At 40.7% G+C, this 19,178-nt stretch overlaps 6 protein-coding genes across 6 annotated transcripts; 3 read left to right on the top strand and 3 right to left on the bottom strand.

The window, feature by feature from the left end:
- Positions 1 to 162: 162 nt before the first annotated feature.
- BCR41DRAFT_359019 (hypothetical protein) lies at positions 163 to 2,672 on the bottom strand. Its single transcript, XM_022025162.1, has one exon. It carries the CDS (start codon positions 2,643 to 2,645, stop codon positions 207 to 209), a length of 2,439 nt encoding a protein of 812 aa, XP_021878569.1. The 5' UTR covers positions 2,646 to 2,672; the 3' UTR covers positions 163 to 206.
- Positions 2,673 to 3,185: 513 nt separating this feature from the next.
- On the top strand, positions 3,186 to 4,549 carry BCR41DRAFT_424362 (transmembrane adaptor Erv26-domain-containing protein). The gene is made up of 4 exons (XM_022030418.1): positions 3,186 to 3,403; positions 3,505 to 3,584; positions 3,675 to 3,828; positions 3,920 to 4,549. The coding sequence occupies exons 1-4, from the start codon at positions 3,325 to 3,327 to the stop codon at positions 4,504 to 4,506; spliced, it is 900 nt and encodes a 299-aa protein (XP_021878568.1). The 5' UTR covers positions 3,186 to 3,324; the 3' UTR covers positions 4,507 to 4,549.
- A 100-nt stretch (positions 4,550 to 4,649) lies between these two features.
- BCR41DRAFT_399051 (hypothetical protein) lies at positions 4,650 to 7,716 on the bottom strand (the record flags this gene model as incomplete). Its single annotated transcript, XM_022029019.1, has 8 exons — positions 4,650 to 4,771; positions 4,875 to 4,971; positions 5,061 to 5,864; positions 5,961 to 6,375; positions 6,473 to 6,654; positions 6,782 to 7,098; positions 7,221 to 7,518; positions 7,615 to 7,716. The coding sequence occupies 8 exons, from the start codon at positions 7,714 to 7,716 to the stop codon at positions 4,650 to 4,652; spliced, it is 2,337 nt and encodes a 778-aa protein (XP_021878567.1).
- A 489-nt stretch (positions 7,717 to 8,205) lies between these two features.
- BCR41DRAFT_359014 (hypothetical protein) lies at positions 8,206 to 9,010 on the top strand. The gene has a single exon (XM_022025161.1). It carries the CDS (start codon positions 8,329 to 8,331, stop codon positions 8,890 to 8,892), a length of 564 nt encoding a protein of 187 aa, XP_021878566.1. The 5' UTR covers positions 8,206 to 8,328; the 3' UTR covers positions 8,893 to 9,010.
- A 2,464-nt stretch (positions 9,011 to 11,474) lies between these two features.
- On the top strand, positions 11,475 to 13,238 carry BCR41DRAFT_142903 (ribosomal protein S5 domain 2-type protein). The gene is made up of 3 exons (XM_022019548.1): positions 11,475 to 12,538; positions 12,650 to 12,743; positions 12,900 to 13,238. Exons 1-3 carry the CDS (start codon positions 11,581 to 11,583, stop codon positions 13,072 to 13,074), a joined length of 1,227 nt encoding a protein of 408 aa, XP_021878565.1. The 5' UTR covers positions 11,475 to 11,580; the 3' UTR covers positions 13,075 to 13,238.
- A 531-nt stretch (positions 13,239 to 13,769) lies between these two features.
- Positions 13,770 to 14,201, bottom strand: BCR41DRAFT_289748 (hypothetical protein; the record flags this gene model as incomplete). Its single annotated transcript, XM_022020336.1, has 2 exons — positions 13,770 to 13,933; positions 14,021 to 14,201. Coding segments are annotated over 2 exons (345 nt in total), but the record flags the coding sequence as incomplete, so codon positions are not given.
- Between the last annotated feature and the right edge of the window lie 4,977 nt (positions 14,202 to 19,178).

The raw sequence follows: 19,178 nt of genomic DNA, 5'->3' as shown, positions 1-19,178 counted from the left end.
CCTTTGGTTTGAGTACTGTCCAGAGTTTTGGGCATAGTATTTTTTTTTTTTTTTTTTTTTTTTTTTTTTTAAAAAAAAACCTCCCCATTAATAAATGGAAAACGGAAAAGAAAGAGATTGGAGACGATTACTTTCCTCGCGGTGAACATTGCTTTCGCCACATCCACATAGATCATTTTATAACTTTATTTTTCCAATAACTTCCCTCAACTGTCTGTGTCTTCTGTATCTGTAATGATCTCGAGTCCTGGGCATTCAGCACACAACCAATCCAAATTCGAGAGCCTAGAAACCCCGGACGGATCATTAGGACATTTTATCGTGATACCCGCAAGTAACTGCAATTTTGGAGATGGAAAGAAATAATCCCGTCCCTCGTTGTATGGTGGAGACCTATCTTCTAGTGCAAGTAATTCAGGAGCATGTTCCCGTAGCCACCTTTTGTTGTTGTAATGGATCCAATTCTGTGCAATCCACTCAACCTCCTTTCTACGTAAGCAAAGCTTCTCGTCAAGTTGGTACAAATAGAGCCTTTCCAAGTTCTGTCGCAGAGGCTTCAACCGATCCAAACCAGTCTCCAATGTCAGTTCCAAACAGCCGAAGCGCTTATTTACTGACCCTTCTAATGCCAACCACTTGAGCTTAGTTAAGCGGCCGAGTTGCTCACAAATTTTGATCTGAACATGTCTTTGGTAGTCTTCTAGGCCCAGCTTGCTCAAGCCGAAGTCGTCATTGGATCCTTTGTTACTTTCTTCTTCTTCTTTCTCGTGAACACGGCTCCTCATAAAATCATCCACATAAATGCCGCTGCAAGACCGCCACCTTGGTACATATCTCTCTTGAAAATTTGCGACAAAGCTATGCGACCTATCCTCACATTGATACCAGTGGCCTTCATCATCATCCCAAGTGTAGTTTTGACAAGGGTGGTCAGGCTCCTTGTGTCGTTCCGGAATACCCACACGAATCTCAAGCGTCTCTATATCCTTGAATACCCAGTCAAACCCAATTAGGAAGGATGCATCTAAGGAGATTTCTCGAGCATGCAGAGCCTTGAGTGCCCTCAAATGCTTGAAGATCATGAAGGCACCCTTTTCCAGCTCGCTATTACCATTGACATTCAGCGATGTCAGACGGTGCATGTTTTCGGTTGACAACGTTCGGATAGGATGATTGATAGGAGGGCCAATCAAGGTCAAGAGCGACATAACTGTGAATTTGCGGACACCAAAGATATTAAGTGACTCCAGCTGAGGTCCATATCGATCCATCATTTCGATCCAGTGTTCAGATGTCAGATCGTATTTGAGTGCGAAATCAATCGATCTTAGTCTAGGACAGTACTCGTGCATCTTTGCGACAAAATTGTCATAGGTATAAACCCAATTCTCAGTGTGACTTAAACAAAAAAGGTCATGAAGAGTCGTTTGGATATCATACGCCTTATGCCTTCTGTTGTTGAGAAGACTAAGATCGAATGATATGCATAGATTTTCTAGTAAAGGACATCGACCTAGAATGCTGAGAATTGAGCAGTTGGATTCTGGCGCTGCGTTATCAGGAGGAGGAAAATTCACGGTGTAGAAGTTGTTTGTATAGGGATTGTACAGGTTACGGTTCTCAAAATTGATGATGACGAGTGACCGCAATGCAACTGTAGTACATTTAGTGTTCCTAAGACCGTGGTATCTAAGATTAAAATCCAGCTTTGGATAGCGGCAAGGTTCAGGCACTCTTGTGCTGATAATTTTCAATTCCTCCAGAGCGCCGTGGTTATTTATGTTGGCAATATTATAGGTGTTATCATTGCTATCCATGGGATTGCTGCCTGAATCCGACAGTGAATCCGACAATGAATCCTCGGTAGTCTCTAAAAGCGCCCAAAAAATCATTGGAAGATATATGTCGTGACGAAATTTATCCGTAAAAGTGAAAAATCGCTTCAAGGGCCTTCGCATCCCTCCAAGTAATTCCGTTCCAGAACAAGACCTTGCACTGGCCATTGTAGACTTCAGTGTTGACATAATATTGTCGTCCATGTCATAAGCATTGCAAGAAAATTCTGCTATTATTTCCAATTCACGGAGCCATCGAGCCTTGGACACAATCGAGGGCAAAAGACTGAAAAATCCGTCGTGTAGGTGGTCAAGACAGAGACAAAAGTTGAGGCGGACTAAACGGTTAAAGATGAACTGGTTCTCGTGTCTTTTCCACATATCAAGGTCGAGCAGGGGATTACAGCTCATATTTATCTCGAGAATTTCTACGTTGGGACAGATGTGGGAAAACTCTTGTAGCTTTTCAGAGTTGGTGTGATTTCCTTTATCCTCTTCGATGTCGTCGTCGATGTTATTGCAACTATCGACATCTCGAAATTGAGGTGTAGGAGTACAAAGGTCCTCAATACGGGCTTTGTAGGTATGTTTGATTATAGATATGGCATGGAGCCTCCAGAAACGTGAGACCTCCGCACATTCATAAAGCGAAGGCCTGTCCAAGAATGTCATGATTTCCATTAAGATCTCCGGAATGGTAAGCGGATCGATTTTGGCGACACTTTGGTTGCCATTCTTAGCCTGGCTGCTTGGGCTATCATTGTTGTCGCGGTTAGCGTCGTTACTGACGCGTTGATGATTGTCTTCCATGTTTGATTATTACTGGCACGATCGAAGATGACACGCTTTTATTCAGCACACGCACGGATCGATCATGTGCAATACGTTCTATTTCTCTTGTGGTAGGACAAACGTTTGCATGAAAAGTTCAATTCACATATCTGTTCAGAGATTGCCAACATCCAGTTTATAGAAAAATGACTACGTCTGTCCATATCTTTTTTTTTTTTTTTTTTTTTGTTATAAAAGTCCTTCATTTTCTAGTTTTGGGCATTGATCATGTTGCAATGCAACACACACACTATCTGTCACTGTTGAGCGAGCATAAACTCCAGCCATCCTCCCTCATAGTCAACCCCAGTGCGCTTAATGATGACAGAGTATCAATCACTGCGGTTCTTAAAGGTAATCAAAGCTTCGATAGTCATAGCAGAAAACAACTCACGCAAAATATTTTGTCGCATCTTTTCCTGGTTCCTGACAAACCAAGTGCTCGCCCCTATTCAAAGGATTTAAAAATCAGTCACAAAATCGTGAATCAGTGCTGAAGCATTGTGAACGACTTTGTCAGTGCAAAAGCTGTTTCTTTTTTTTTTTCCAGTGCCTGATGTAAATTCTGCAAGGAAAGAGATTAAACAATTGAAACGCGCACAAGGATAGATTTAGGATCGACATTAGCAAACTTCATCTATACTTAGTTACATCAATTATGCCAACTGGCTTCACCTTCACACTGATCTCCTTTGCAGGAGCAGTACTCGCCTTTTTGTTCACTACTTTGTCGCTTGGTAAGTTTCTCCCAACAAAAAGATAACTTGCGGAAACACTGGAGAAAGAAAAAAGAACACCAAAAGCGATATACTTATTGACCGATCTATCAACTGGATAGCATGTGGGCTTTACTACATGGCGGAGCTTGTTGAAGAATACACAGTTTGGACAAAAAAGATTATCAAAGGCCTTACAATGGTAAATAAAAAATAAACAAGAAAAAGAAAAAGAAAAAGAAAAGAGCAGGAACAGCGAACACTTAACTTATTTTTATTGATATTCCAATAGGTGGTTGTAGTCCTTCACATCTCATTATGGCTTCTGGATGGTCTGCCCTTCACAAAAATCTTATTCTCGCTTGGATGCCATGCCGTCTACAGCTTTAATCTTACCAATTTTCCTTTCATTAGCCTTACAAGCGTTCCTTTCCTTCTCAGCTGTGGTAAGTTTTTTTTTTATTTTATTTTATTTTATTTTGACAGGAACAGATTTATAAAGACTGAGTTATCTATTATAAACCTATTGGGGATCAGTTCTTGTTCTAGTTGATCATTTCATGTGGTTCCAGTACTTCTCTCGCCATTACCACACCTTTGCCAGCATTGCCAGTTTCTTTGGAATCTGTGTGTGGATGGTCCCATTTGCCTATTTTATCTCTCTCAGTGCCAATGACAACGCGCTGCCGAGCTTTGACAAATCGCAGCAAGATAGTAAGCAAAAGAAGAATGGTATTCTCAAATCTCTTTTTGGCGCTATGCTGAACAAGAAGGATACAGTATTGCCAGCTGTTGTTGAAACACCCCAATACTCTGGGTTCGCTGGCTCCTTGGGATCATCGAGTCGTCCAGGTACTCCTTTTCTCTCTCCATCTTCATCCTCAACAACAACTGCAGGACCAGTCTATACATCTTTCAACCCTGAGAAAAATCAGCTTAGACCAGAATTTTCCGTATCACGTCCAAGTAGCAGGAATAGTAATTACGGACATGCGCATGAAAGTGCGCATGAACATGAGTACCAAAACACTCCCAGTAGTACCTATGGTGGGCAGCAGTCTTATTCAAGTAGCAGCAGTGCGGTCTATGGGCATTCTTCATCAACAATAACAAACCGTTTCTAAAAGTTTTTCTAGCCTTTCAATTAATAATAAAATAAAGCCATCCATTCACTCTGCATTTCATTTTTTTTTTTTTTTTTTTTTTAGCCATGCTTTGACGAAACTATACACTTTCAGTGAAAAAAAAAAAAAAAAAAAAAAAAAATTCATTCATTCGCTAGTAATATTTTGATATCGTCTTTTGCCATTTGGGCTTCGCCTTTCTTTCGCAGAGGCTTTACTGAAGGCATTGTTGGCTCTTTTGGCTCTCGCTTCAGGTATTGGCCAACTAAGTCATCGGTAGGTGTAAACGGTACTTTAATTAGTACATCCAGCTATCTGATGGTACCTAGATAGATAATCAATTTCGGCGATCCACCAATCCAACTTACTCTTTTTGATGGTTTCTTCGTGTTTGACTACGATCTCACCATCTAGCATGAGAGGCGTCGGCCCCCGACTTTTGACACGTACCCCTGCTACGGTAGCCTAAGGCGCATTGAACACGAGCAATTAACGAAGATTAGGATACTGGTGGATTAAATCGACATATGAGCAATATAGCAATTATCAGTTACCTTTCGGAAAGCTTTAAAGTTTGGCATACTCTTCCATCGTTCAGACCAATCTTTTTTGTCAGCTTCACTTAAAATTTGAATACTGGCTGATCTGTCTTCACGACTCGTCCCTCGACTCACCTCGAGGCTATCTGGAGGATCTCCTTCTTTCTTCTTCCCAAGTTTGCGGCGCTTGCTTTTAGTAAGATTTTCACTCCACTCTGATTGCATAAGCTTACTTCTATCCCCTTTTGCCTTTTCATCTAATCTTTGGACTTCTAATAATTTCTGTCGCTCTTTCTCATCAATAAAATCCTTTTGTCGCCCTACTTTTGTATCTAACTTTAATGCCATCATGTCCTCTCTGACTCCATCAAAAGTACTAGGTTTCCTTCTCGAACTTGAGCTCGGATTAGAACTCGCTTTGGTTGAGAGCGACAATGATTGAGACTTAGGCTCAACCTTAATGGCGGTATCATCCTTAGTTGAAGCGGCCGTAATCCTGCTCATGGGTTTGGTCTCCAGATCTTCCTTTTGAATTAATTCTTCTGCCTTATCATTTTTCATCGCTTGTGACTCTTCGTAGTGTTTTTTCTCATCAATGGCGGGAATGATATTCACAGATTCGTCAGTGTCAATCTGCTCTCCTAGCTCAGACCCACGATAGCCACTATCCGTTGACTCAACCAGGACCGATGATGACGCGTTCGATGTCATGCCATGGGAATCCGCCACACTAGCGCTAGCCGATGATGTATCCACGCCAATAACATTCTCATCATCTTCCAGTCCATCAAAAAACATTGCCATACGATCAGTTTTGGTCTAATTCAGATCCCAGCAAGTTAGATATAACAGTGCTTCAAGAGTTATATTACGCCGAACGTCTTATTTAACGTGAATGTTTATATGGCTCTGTACCTTTTTCTTGGCTGGCTTTTGAGAAGATGGAGGCTTTGGAGACTCAGATTTGGTAGTCTCCTGAGGTTTGGTAGCCGCTATTGTTCCCGTGCGATTGAATTTTTTAGTAGGGGCCATCAATTGCGAAAAGCTGAGTGACGCTTCCAGGTCGTTATCGTTATCACTATCGATGACGCGAGGGGCTTCTTTGTTAAAGCCAACCGTTGAGCCGCTCCTGCTTAGAGTTGAGGCTGTCGACACTGGAGGCTCCTCTGTTGATGAGTAATCATTTAAGGATAATTGAGTACTATGTAAGGATGCCATCACCTCCATCGCCTGCAATGGTTCCAAATACTTGGGGTTACAATATCTTTCAGTTGACGCACTTATGATAGCCATCCCGATTTCATCCTCACGTACCCAGCGATATCCCATCCTGTACAGTAGTTCGTTCATGTACACCGTGTCAGTTAATGAGGAAGGTAACTCTTCAATAAGAGCAAGCAGTACTAGTAATGTTAATGAAAGCTTACCTATTCAAAATACTATCTAACTTGGAAAAGCTCTGAATGATTTCTTCTTCCTTATGTGGCTGTAAGAACACTGGAATCATCGTTGATGTCAAGCATTCGTTAATCAATTTCAAGGAAGACGCAGCATCCGTGGCTGTGAGGTCTCCGCCAGCGCATCTAATCACCTGGTCCACATTCTGATACTATACACATGATGAAGACAGCAACTATGAGCTCAGTGGTAGCAATTTCGTAGAGTAATTGCACGGTATTAAAATATATTCATCTTTAACAGCAATCCATGAAAATCCGCCAGTGTTTGAGGCTAACCTTTGCTTTAGTGACGGATATGAAGCGATGATGCCGAAACAATTTTCTCCGCGTATGAGTTGGTGTCCATCGGACATTCGAGTGTTGAAAAATAGCTGGAACTGGCGCAGGATAAGAAGTTTCAAGAGTCTGTGCATCTTTCAAACCCTTTGAGTCCCATGAGTCTTTGAACGATGCTTCCACAGCCTTTAGCCAATCTGTGTTCACTAAATAGCCTCCTTCTGCAAGTGCCAGGTAAAGTTTTTCGCTTCGGTTGGCTTTACCGACGATAAGATGGGTTGAGGCCCCGGGCACCCATGATTCTTCGACTTTGCAGTCTAAACATTGGTATAAAAAAATAAAAAATAAGAAATAAAGAGTGACAATTCAGGCTGGTTAGGGTTTCGAATTATCAGCCTATTTGCAGGTCTTGTCATAATAAGATAGCTTTATCTCCTACCAATCTCAGCTGCTAAACCAACGATGCCAACTTTTGCTTGAGCAGTCAATGCCTGAGAACATAAACTCCAGTCTACTCTTTCTAATCTAAATGAGGTCATATCGCCAATCTTTACATTCACATAGCCGCCATAACCTCTTCCAGCAATATGTCTATTGTCCAACGTCGTCCATAAGTGATCTTCTTTAATGATGACCTCTACATCTTGAGCAGGCTCAATTCGTTCTTTGTCTACATAGACACCGTGTTTGGAGCTCAAGTCACGGATGATCAATTTTGTATGCTCGCCTCGCATGCGCTAATTTGAATATTGGTAGGAAAGCACCTCAATAGACCAGACTTCACAGACAGGATGATTGAACATGAAACGCATAATCAATGGTCAAATACCTACCACACTTTGCATCGTAGGCTTGCCTACAGTGATGGTTGCATGCCTCCTCCCAACTGAAATATCCCCACTTCCAAGACACAAGATGTCATCTACTCCATTCATAAAAAATCCATAGGACTATTAGACTCGAGGGGTTTTAAAGACGTCCATTGTAAACAGACGTATCAAGGACACTTGCCAGCTGTCTGTCTTCCTACTGTTATAGTAACCTCTGGTTTGAGCCAGAGGCGAAGGCCTAATGGAAAAATACAGAAAAAAAAAAAAAAAAAAAAAAAAAAGTATTCTACATGAGCCCTCTCAAAAAAAATAACTTCCATTTCCAATCATTCCGATTGTCATTGTGACTAGGAGCATGCAATGGTTTTACCTGCTAAACGTTCTTGTCCTACAATGAACCACATTCTAATTTGGTGAATGTACCATTAACACCCTTGATCTTGCTAATGATAGATGGGTAGATGGGTTTGTCAATGTAAAAGATAGATTGTTATTACAAAGCTCTCTTTTGTGGTGACACTGAAAAGAAACGCCACCATTTTTAAATACAGGAAAGTATATTTTTGTACACACGAATGCAACGTTTCGCCTCCTTTTTCCAATTTTGTCTTGTCTCATTTCTTATTGGTCTCATTCATTCTCTCCATTCACCACATTCACAACTCATGTTCTTTCTCCTTCTCTCTTTTTCAATACTATTTTAATCATATTACTCCCATGTGCCTCATCCCCATGGCAGACAACTCGACTTTTGATACTTTATGTGCAGATTTTGAAGATATTGCAGCCGCGGATCTCAAAGGAACAGCCTCAAAGTTACTAGGCAAACAATATCTTGAGCAAGTAACCGATAAAAGGAGCCAAAAGCTTGTCAGGGGTACAACTATGGGTGCTAGTCTACGGCCGATCATTTCACTACACGTTCAGATTTCAGATGCGATTACAACCATGTCTGGTACTCCCATGCCAGTTAATGTGCACTTCCTTTACTTAGCCGTATCTCCTCAAACATATATGTCGGATGAAGCTTTAAGGTCTATTGGTGTAGAGGATATTGTTGTTGTGGGCGAGGTTATGGACGAGACAAAGTCGATGCGCATACCACTTCTGATCAATGGGTACTTAGTTCATGTGCTTAGATCGCCCGCCGATTCACATTTTGCACATATCAACATTTTAGGCGAGGACTTTGTGTATGCTACGAGGGCACGCGTATACCTCGGAGGAGACCCGCCGACTTTTGCGATTGCCTTTCCCTTAACTTCACAATACCGTGTTTGACATGGCCTTTCCTCTTCCAATCCTTCAATATGTATCTATTTTAGTTCCCTATTATTTTTGCTTTGTCTTTGTTTTTGTTTTTGTTTCTGTTTTTGTTTTTTTTTTGCTTCCTTGTGTCATTCTGCATTTATTTACTGTCTTTCTATTGTTCCCTCATTAAAATGACATCTCGCATCATAATGATTACTATGTTCTCCACCGAGAAACAGCCTCAGTATCTGTCTATATTTCTGTAATCTATAGAATTGGACAGTCGCAAAAAAAAAAAAAAAAAAAAAAAAAAAAGAAATAAAAGAAAAGAAAAGAAAGAGAGAAGAAAGAAAGAAACAAAGAAACAAACAAAGAAACAAACAAAGAAACAAACAAAGAAAGAAAGAAAACAAGAAAGAAAAGGAGCATTTAAAGGCACGCTTTTTTGTTTACTATTTGTGATGTTGTTTGTAAAGTCGAGACGCTCGAAAAAATGTCTTTCTTGCGTCCAGCCCCTCAATGACTCCCTATCTCACTCAGCATGAAGGCTCTTCATTGTGCATGAGCTGATTGAATCAACTATCGACGTTACTTTGAACCTCTTTTACGTATCAGTCAACCAACAATAAAAAAAATATAAAAAGGAGAAAAAAATATGATCCAGGCACAGGACCAAATAAACTTTACGGGAATGATGTCATATCATTCAGTCCCAGAAAAAAATGATATTGTATATATATATATATAATATAATATATAATATATAATATCACCTTTTTTTTTTTTTTTTTTTTTTTTTTAGGTAGTCTGCGCGTCATTCTTTAGGTTTATCTTGCCTTCGTCCTTGCAAAAGAAAATCAATTGTGGCACAATTCTATAATATTTGCCTTGTTGTTGGTCTTTTTACCCCTGAAGCTAACGTCTAGGGATATGAATATTAAAAATACTATGACGGAGATTGTTGCTTCCAGATGCGTGCTTTCTTCAAACTAGGCTAGACTAAAAACAGTGCACACTTTTTTTTTTTGGGCGAAGCTTAATCATTAAACTCAATTAGACTGTAGGGTGTCTAAAAATTGGCCTCTCTCATCGTTGCTGGCAATAAAGATCAAGTTACACAGCTGCAGTAAAACAAGAATGGTAGTGTAATTGCAGCGACGATCTATTCATGTGTATTCAGCCCAACGCTTGGCTCCGACAGCCTCAAAATCTATATGCTTCTGCCCTCCTGGGAATCCTTCCGCGCTATATCCAGGTTTAACAGAGCCTTTTTTTTTTTTTTTTTTTTTTTTTTTTTTTGACAAGGACCCTCAGTTTTTGACAGGGCCATCTAATTATGTAATTGCACCCTCTCTTGGATCTCACCTCCTATTGGCTGACCACAAAAGATTTTTTGCTGTTATTGCTGGACGGGACAAACAATTGAAAAAGTGAACTGCCTTTATGAGCCATTCTACAATCCCTGTGAACTGTAAAAGCGGGAGTGTCGGCAGCCTTGTCATCCACACACATTTATACATAGATTTTAGGTTATTTCATTCGCAGTCATTCGCAACGCATAATTCTAGGCTTTATGTAATTCAGTCTCCTGATATCATTTCAACATAATGTTAACTGCAGATGCCACAGATCCCTTCCTGGTGGCTCTTGAAGGATCTCTTATTATGGTATTTAATGTTACGACGATGCAGTGGAGCACGACGTGTAGGATGCCCAACGCTGCTGCCTCTAAACCAGCGGCTTATCCGGAAGGAGGAGGAAACAATAGTTTTGCCTTGGGCACTTGGGACTCATTGGGTTGGACATGAGTACCGCAGGTGTACTCTTGTATCGCCAAGAGAAGAATAAATCGGCCCATAAAGTATGTGCATAAGCGGTCGAGTAATCTGAGCAGTCGGGAACTCCGGTTCAGAAGGCACCATCCCTTGATATTGTCAACAACTCTATTACAGGTATCCATGTATATAAGCATCAACGAACTCGATGCTCGATGACACCAGCATTGTCCTCGACTAATTATGAAGGATATCGATGAGTGGTGACAATGATTCTATATCGGAACGCTCAACTCTTTCTGGCAAGTATGAATATGAAGAGAAATCAACTCAGCGGTGATATAACAAAGGTATTAATCATGGAACATGCTCTACAACGCCACCAAGGAGTATACGGATGGATAAGCAGCTGATAGACATTGGTTATAAAATTGAGCTGATACCAATATGTCATGAGGATTCTTCTGCTGCTCAGGAGAGTTCTAAAAAGCATTAAAACCCACGTGATATCGACAAAGGCCCCATATACATCAACCCAGAGAAATGTCTCGAGTTGGCTTGAAAGATGCATCTAAATCAGCTACCAGGGGCGCGTCTCGGGCAAAGTTCAGACCAGCATCTTCGAAAGCAGGTCTGATGGAAGGACCTAACTCAGGTACATCCTATGTGAATCCACAGCGACTGCGCATAGATCATCAGGATGAGCAGCGGATAGACCCTCCATATAATCCACATTACTAACTAGGTCTATAGAATAAATAGGAAAAAAAGAAAAAAAAAAAATCCTTTCTCTACTTCTATAAGAACTTGAACACAAATGTGGTCGTTCTGTGACACGTGCCCCTATCATAGATTGTGAAGTCACTTTAAACAACATGGTGAACTAGCAAGGGACAATTGATTCAACATCCTCTGCTTTTGTAATTCAATTCAAGAGCGCCTTATGGATAATTCATCAGCGCTAGAGGAGGAAGCCCTTGCGATTGTTTCCATCTACGGCCCTTCATCGTTTTACGCTCTTGCAGGATCCGAACAGGCAACTGCAGCCACGCCACCTGTGTATGCGCTCAAGGTCTCGCTTGAGGAGCCCGACTTTGACTACGATCCTATTAGCAATAACAATAATAATAAACAACAGGACAACCTGTCGCATGTCAATATCGTAAGCAAGAGCAAAAAAGAGCTTGAGCTTCGCATCTATTTTCCAGAAGGGTACCCAGATACCAACACCACGGCTCCTGTCCATGAGATTGTGAGTATCTATTATGGCAGTTTGCGTCTGACACAGGCTATGATCCAGGAAATTGATCAAGGACTGGAGCAATGCTTCGTCCAAGGAGAGGTTGTGATTTTTTCATGGATTGAATGGTTGCGAGCATATTTGGAGAGACTCGAAATCTGTATGGAGCATGGTGGAGAAAGAAATGAAAAAGAAAAGGAAAAGGACAAAGACGGAGCTTTGGGTGAAGTCGAAGATCAAGTGAATGGTGGTGACGAGGAGGCTGATGGAATCGATGGTGATGACAGCGGTGATGATAATGATGAAAATGATGTTGATGACTCCCACACTTCAGAGGGTTTAAGAGCAGCCTCGGACTACTTTTCTATGGATGAAGCCTCATCCTCACTCTCATCCTTATCTATCCATGACCATCCTCACAGTCCACGAGTGCCAATTAAGACGGCTGGTAGCGCTGTTGTCCCTACGTTTAACATCCGATCAGGTCCCCCGATTATCGACCGCAAGAGCGTCTTTGTTGCTCATTTGGCACCAATCACGCAGCCTAGTCAAGTCCCCTGGATGATTCAGCAGCTGAAGCAGGAAAACAAGAAAGTTATCAAGGCCACACATAACATCATGGCCTTTCGAGTTGAAAACGAAAATGGAGCCATTTCACAAGGTATGACCTGCTGATTACACGATTTTTTTTTATTTTCCTCTCCACAACTCAGAAAAAAAAGAAAGATATTTTTAAGCTAAATGCTAAACCCTCATTTCATTCCATTAATAGACAACGATGATGACGGTGAGACTGCTGCTGGAAGTCGGCTACTTCACCTCATGTCGATCCTGGATGTCAAAAATGTCGTTGTCGTTGTCTCTAGGTAAACATTTCTCTGCAATACGTGAACACAATTACATTAGCGTACGGGACGTTGTTGCAGGATGCTGAATACTAAACAGGTCTCCTCCGTATCTTGTCTTATATTGGTTCTGCATGCTTTTTTATATTTGTTTACTTTTCCTTTTGTTATGCATAGATGGTATGGCGGCATTCCTTTGAGTGCAGATCGATTCAAGCATATAAACAATGCAGCTCGACAACTACTGGATGAGTGTGGTTACATCAAGCCAACAGCCTCTTCTGCAGACGCCGCATCCGCGAGCACCAATAGTAAGAATAAGAGCAAAGGCAGGAAATCTGGGAGGAAATAGTTCAGTAGAAATTGCCCTACAAAAAACCTTCATCTCCAAACAGGTTTTTGCTATGATACTACATGAGCTACTTGGACAACCAATTGATTGTTTTGTTACCGTTGTTTTAGCTATTTTTATTCTGCAATAATAATAATAATAATAATAATAATGATGATGATGATATATGATATATGATACATTGGCGAAGAAGAGGAAAAAAAGCTACTTGAACACTTGCAAACAAAGAAGGGGCAAACATTGATGTTACATAGGACCAAATAAAGGAAAAAAGAGAGGCGGACGAAAATAGCACTCTCCCGAAGAAAAAAAAAAAAAAAAAAAAAAAAAAAAAATTATCTCGAAAATTGCTGGGCACCATAGTCGATATGGAGAGGAGCTTGATAAGGATGCATACGAATCGACTGTGGACCACCAAAAGATGAGGAAGCAGCCTGCTGCATTTGGGCATGTACCTGTACCTGTGCCTGCACCTGCGCCTGCGCCTGCGCATGAGCGTGGGCGTGGACATGGACATTTGCCTGAGGATGGGTTTGGATTTGAATGGGGAGACGAGCCTGGGTCTGGATTTGGGCTTGAGCTTGTGCATGCATCAAGGTTGATTGTGCCTGAAGGCCCGCTGCTGCATGAGATTTGCTCACAGCAGAATGCATCATCGAGCCCGTCACAGCCGAAGCCGCCTTGCCGTTCTCATAACGCGATCTGCGGCGGATCACATTACGCTTAAGTGAGATGGGTCGATGAATGTGATGAAGTTTGTAGTAAAGACCACAAGCATTGCACAATATTTCACCCGCATCATCCTTGCGCCAGAGAGGTGTCAATGTCGTCTTACAATTGGTACACATGGGCTGAGGAGCTGGAGAAACGTTCATAGAGCCAGTCGCGCCAGATTCGGACGCGCCCATGCCTTCAGATGAACCATCATGCTCCTCGGACGAATGACCCAAAGATTTAGGTCCGTACTTAGCCTTTCCGCCAGCACCAGCATGGCCCATAGAGTGCTGCAGATGCTTTGGACGATGCGAAGCATGAAGCTTGTGGTAAAGTCCGCAAGCATTACAAAGGGGTTCATTGTTAGCAGATCGACGCCAAAGAGGCGTTACGGTTGCACCACAATTGTGGCAACGTACACCCATACCAGCCGCGGCCTTGATTGCAGCTTTAGAGGGTTTGCGAGGCTTAGTGACCTTGATAGGCTTAACCTCAGTCGTAGTAGGGGTGTTTTGCATCAATGTGGGAGAAGACACTGGCGAGGTTACAGCATTTGAAGCTGAAGACATGACCAAGCCGTTAGGGGTCGCTGCAACAGGGCTAGAAGGTATAATGCACATAGGAGACTCGGGCGCGAGCGCGGTCTGGATGTGAGTAGGGAAGGACATCTCAGCCATAGGCGAGTGCGTCACCGGAGAAAGAGGAGACATTTGGCGAGCATACTGAGGAGGAGACGCCAAGGGCTTGAGGCAAACCGGTGAAGGCGTGGAGGAAGGTGTCTCTGGAGGAGAGATCATTCCTCTTTGTGGAGCCCTGGGTTGGATGCACAAGGGCTGGTGCTGGCTTGGCTGTTGCTGTTGCTGCTGCTGTACAGGCTGGGCATTAGCTTGGATCATAGGATTGAAATAGTTACCACCAGTCAGGGCTTGTGTGGCGGCCGTCAGGTATGAGGTCGGCGAGGGACCGAAAGCAAAGACGTCTGGATCTTGTTCCAACTGATATTCTTGGAATTGTGTAAAGGCCATTTGAGCCATTTGCATTGGAATCTGGCGCACTGGTGTCATCCAGCTGTTACTACAGCTATTGTTGTTATTGTTAACGTTAGCATCACTACTGATAATTTTATTGCCGTTGTTGCCAAAGTTAACGTTAACGTCAAGAGACATCTCAGGAATAGATGTAACAGGGGATGAAGGAACGAATTTTTGCTGGAGTGCGGCAGGCGCGTCGTATGCAAGTAAGGGTTCTTGGGACATCTCTGGCATTGTCATCAGAATGTCCTGGGGTGAAGATATGCTAAAAAGTGAATCCGATGGTGATGTAGGAGTGATGGGTGAGGAGACAACTGCTGCGGATGAGACTGCGGCTGTGGAAGGGATGGATGAAGTAGTGGTGATGTCGAAGGGGAAGCAGTAGTCGTCAGAGAGAAATGGCATCTCGAGGATGCCTGCGTAGAAATCGGCCATTGAATAAATGGATGTGAAGAAAGCAAAGTATGGAGTAGAGAGAAGTAAGGCAAAGGGAAGAGAAAGAGGAAGAAGATGAATGAGTAGAAGCAGGAGTAAGGATAGTTTATTAACGACTATAAAAAAGAAAAAGAAAAAAAAGGAGGAAGAGAAAGATGAACAAAAAGAAAGAGAGAAAAGGGGAGGGTTTTATATGCTCAGGGGTTGCAAGAAAGAAAGAAATGAATCAATTGTTAGATTATGGCAATGCTTGTTTATGGACAAGGTTCAGTTCATATAACACAATGAATGAATTCTACTGAATAAGATTGTTGTAATCTCTCGCTTTTTATTTACATGCATGCTTTCCGTTCACTTCTGTCATGTTTGTTTGTTTATTTGTGTGGGTTGTGTTGTTGCATAGTTTACATTTCTGAAAATTACACAAACAACAACTGCAAAAAAAAAAAAAAAGAATAAACATCCATCCTGTAAAAGCTGACAAAAAAAAAAAAAAAAAAAAAAAAATCTGTCAGCCTGCCAGGATGAACCTTAAGGTATCCTATCCATGGAGCAAAAAGACCTTGGTATGTCATTGATCCGCTTGCGGACTTACCGTGAATGGACCTTGTTTTGGCCCCGCACCCCGACTCAACGCCTTAGCTGGCTCTAGAGATAGAGAAATAAGTGTCTCTAATCCAGGCAGGTAGACGGACTCGCCATGACATAACTTTTTTTTTCTTATTATTCTTTTTCTGAGTACAAAAGTGTCTGATGTGCCGCACATAGCCAGTCAAGTGGCTCCCAAAAAAAGGTCATTTGGAACAGGATCTCGGTACCGAAGTTCTTAATCTTATTTAATAAAACATATTGTATCCGTTAAGCTTCCGAGAAGGAAAAACAATAGAGAAAACGTGGTTCTAATATCTAAAACAGTTTCTACGAGCGAAGCTTATCACAATGTCTCAATACTCTTCAAAATTATATGTTACACTTCTTAAGGAAAAAAGTCGTTCTGAGACACTTTTTTCCCACACAAAGAACCTGTTTAATCTCTATCTGGCCGGCGATTTCGCGGTTTCCGATCGACAGCCTCTTATAATTTTGGATGGAACGTACTCAATACGGACTAGATAGAGCACATGCTTATTAAACACCACTAGGATTATACAAGATATCTCGAGCTCTCTTCAGGAACTGTCAGTCCCAAGCCCTGGGCTATCTGAAAGCATAAGAATAATTCTTCGGTGCTGAAGCCTCAGTTATAGACGGTGCAGTGATCTTTTTTATTTTTATTTATTATTATTATTATTATTATTATTATTATTATTTATTAATTTATTTATTTAAAAGGAGCAGTGGTAAAAGCACAGTTTAGCACCATTTCTGAATGCTTTGCAAATAATACTCTTGCTCCCCCTCAACCATTTGTTCTCCTTTCCTTTTCTTTTTTTTTTGTAAATTTGAGGGCCTACGTACTTGTCTCCATCCTTAAAGTCATAAGAGGTTGCCCGCATACGCTACGCTTTCTTAGATGAACAATGGTCACTTTATTACAGTTTGAGACAAGTTGCTCTCTTATAAAACGTGATGTATGAAATGAATGAATATGCTTTTTATTACTTGCGTCACACAAACCCTTTTTGGGTGATAAGATAACGTATTTCTGACCAATCATCCTTCGAAATGTCCATGGGAGTGTCCGCCTAATGGGACGACATTTCAATATTGACATGTTTTAATTTGCATTAATTTTAATCTCACAAAGTAAAATTAGTAGACAATCAATCTGCGTAGACCAGTCTGGGACCAACACTGTATTAACTGGACTTCTCACTTCACTCTTGCTTAAAAAGACATTCCTGCCCTGTATACGATCTAAAGGCATACTCCAGGAAGAAAAAGATAGAGCATGCATACGGCAGGTTGCACCAAGAAGACGGCGTCACTAGATCTAGCACACACATTCTCTTTGACTCGTAGTACTATCTGGAACTGTTTCATCTATCCATATCTTGCATAGACTACGCCATGTGTATGCGTAGTAGATAAAACCATGTTTCTCCTCTATTTCTACGAGAGATAGAATCATATATATATATATATATATATAATAGCTTTTTTTTTTTTACTTTTTTTTTTTTTTTTTTAATTTGATGACGGGTACCCACGAGGTCATGTAGAAATATATATATATATATAGTAAATAAATATATTTATAATATATATTAATATCAATATAATATATTGTGTAGTATTGATATTTGTAAAACATGTGCATTACAAAAGAAACGAAGTCTTAGATGAAATGAATTATCTTTAATTCGACATATTTCATATTTGTTTGAATCTTTAAAAGAATAAAAAGAATCTTTATATCACAGCAAAAGTCAAATCCCTTCTTGTTTTCGTCATCTTCACGTTTTAGTTCATCTTCAATGGCTCACAAAAAAACTTTAGGCTGCACAAGGTCATCGTCTGACTCGAGATAACTTTGAGAGGAATAGAACGAGGCTCTTTGTGTGTCCGTTAAAGTTTTGTGGGGTGGAAAGCAAACCATGGGCAAGGGTTAAAGAGGCTCGAAAGATAACCCATCATCGCTCTTATTTGTACCAGTCCAGCTCCACGCCCAGCTGCTCTCGACAGGCAATTGAGAAGCTCTGAACCTCATTTTGTACCTTGCATAAACCTTGCAGGTTTGTTTAGTGGCATGACTTGGGTCCACAATGACTCCTTTTTAACTCTAACTCTTGGCGCATATCTAAACAACCACAGAAAAGTTCAATAAGGGTTGTATGGAATGAAAGCAAAAAACTATAAAAACACCACCATCACCACCAACAACAACAATAGCAGCAACGATAACAAAAACAGTATATTATATATATATATAAATTAAACCATACAACCTTGGCTCTGCTCTGAACTATTGGAAATCCTTTACGTGTATTGCAATTCATATATCTTGTGTTTAATTTAATGAAACTAATTAAGCCCTGCATCCAGAGTCATGGGTATCTAAAGCAAGATAAAGCATAATCCATGCCAACCTCTCGATCACCCTGAATTTCTTTTTATCTTTTACCAATGGAGAGTCAGCCCTTCTAAATAAACAGAGGAAAGAAAAAAAAAAAAAAAAAAAAAAAAGTGTATAAATATACAATATTCATATGTATATATATATATATATATATATAATGTGAAGCAAAAAACAAAACAAAAAAACAATGAGAAGCTAACAGGTTAGCTAGCCTATGATTGGTTCAAGTGCATTATCAGTCAGTAATGTTACCACTCATTACTATTATTGAATAATGATATGATATCGTTTTAACAGAAGAAAAAAAGACAGACATAGACTATGCATGCTATAAAGATACAAAAAAGACTGGTTGGGCGCTACAAAACACATAAAAAAGAGTTCTGTTTGGAGAATATACATGCAGCGGCTGCATGGAAGTTCTCCAACAGCTTATCAGTCTACTTTTTTCCAACATTAGTGTAGTATATAAGACATGTGTATACACTTACTACTTGCTGAATGTTCGTAGTAAGTCGTCTTCTCACAAGATGTCCGTGATACAGCTGTCTAGACTAGGTTATCTCGGGCCTCTGGTTGATATTTAATGACATCTGTTGGCCGAGCTTATGTTGCGCCATGTTTGTTTGTTTATGTGTAGAATTGTTGAGTATAGGCCGAGATCATGGCGTATTCATTTCAAGAGAATCTGTCCCTTCATTTTTTAAGATATGAAATCTTTTTACATCTTAAGCATTGTTATTTATTTATGTATTGCTGTTGTTTATATATAATACTTTTGTTGCTTTAGTTGGGGGGAGAATACAGGGGAAAATGCAAAGACAGGCTATTAGAAGACATTGTGGTGTTTTGCAGTTCAGGTTATGTGTCATGGAGATACACAATATGAGCAGTGGTTATTGTTC

Source organism: Lobosporangium transversale (genome assembly GCF_002105155.1).
Source record: "Lobosporangium transversale strain NRRL 3116 chromosome Unknown BCR41scaffold_36, whole genome shotgun sequence".
Taxonomy (NCBI): domain Eukaryota; kingdom Fungi; phylum Mortierellomycota; class Mortierellomycetes; order Mortierellales; family Mortierellaceae; genus Lobosporangium; species Lobosporangium transversale.
Note: the sequence above shows the minus strand (reverse complement) of the source record. Positions and strands in the feature narration are given on the sequence as shown.

Excerpts from the sequence above, each read along its gene's own strand:
- BCR41DRAFT_424362 (XM_022030418.1), top strand. The coding sequence starts at position 3,325 with ATGCCAACTGGCTTCACCTTCACACTGATCTCCTTTGCAGGAGCAGTA. Across the intron at positions 3,585-3,674 it reads TTATCAAAGGCCTTACAATG|GTGGTTGTAGTCCTTCACAT; the intron begins GTAAATAAAAAA and ends ATATTCCAATAG. Across the intron at positions 3,829-3,919 it reads TCCTTTCCTTCTCAGCTGTG|TTCTTGTTCTAGTTGATCAT; the intron begins GTAAGTTTTTTT and ends ATTGGGGATCAG.
- BCR41DRAFT_142903 (XM_022019548.1), top strand. The coding sequence starts at position 11,581 with ATGGATAATTCATCAGCGCTAGAGGAGGAAGCCCTTGCGATTGTTTCC. Across the intron at positions 12,539-12,649 it reads AAATGGAGCCATTTCACAAG|ACAACGATGATGACGGTGAG; the intron begins GTATGACCTGCT and ends TTCCATTAATAG. Across the intron at positions 12,744-12,899 it reads GTCGTTGTCGTTGTCTCTAG|ATGGTATGGCGGCATTCCTT; the intron begins GTAAACATTTCT and ends TGTTATGCATAG.
- BCR41DRAFT_359019 (XM_022025162.1), bottom strand. The coding sequence starts at position 2,645 with ATGGAAGACAATCATCAACGCGTCAGTAACGACGCTAACCGCGACAAC.
- BCR41DRAFT_359014 (XM_022025161.1), top strand. The coding sequence starts at position 8,329 with ATGTGCCTCATCCCCATGGCAGACAACTCGACTTTTGATACTTTATGT.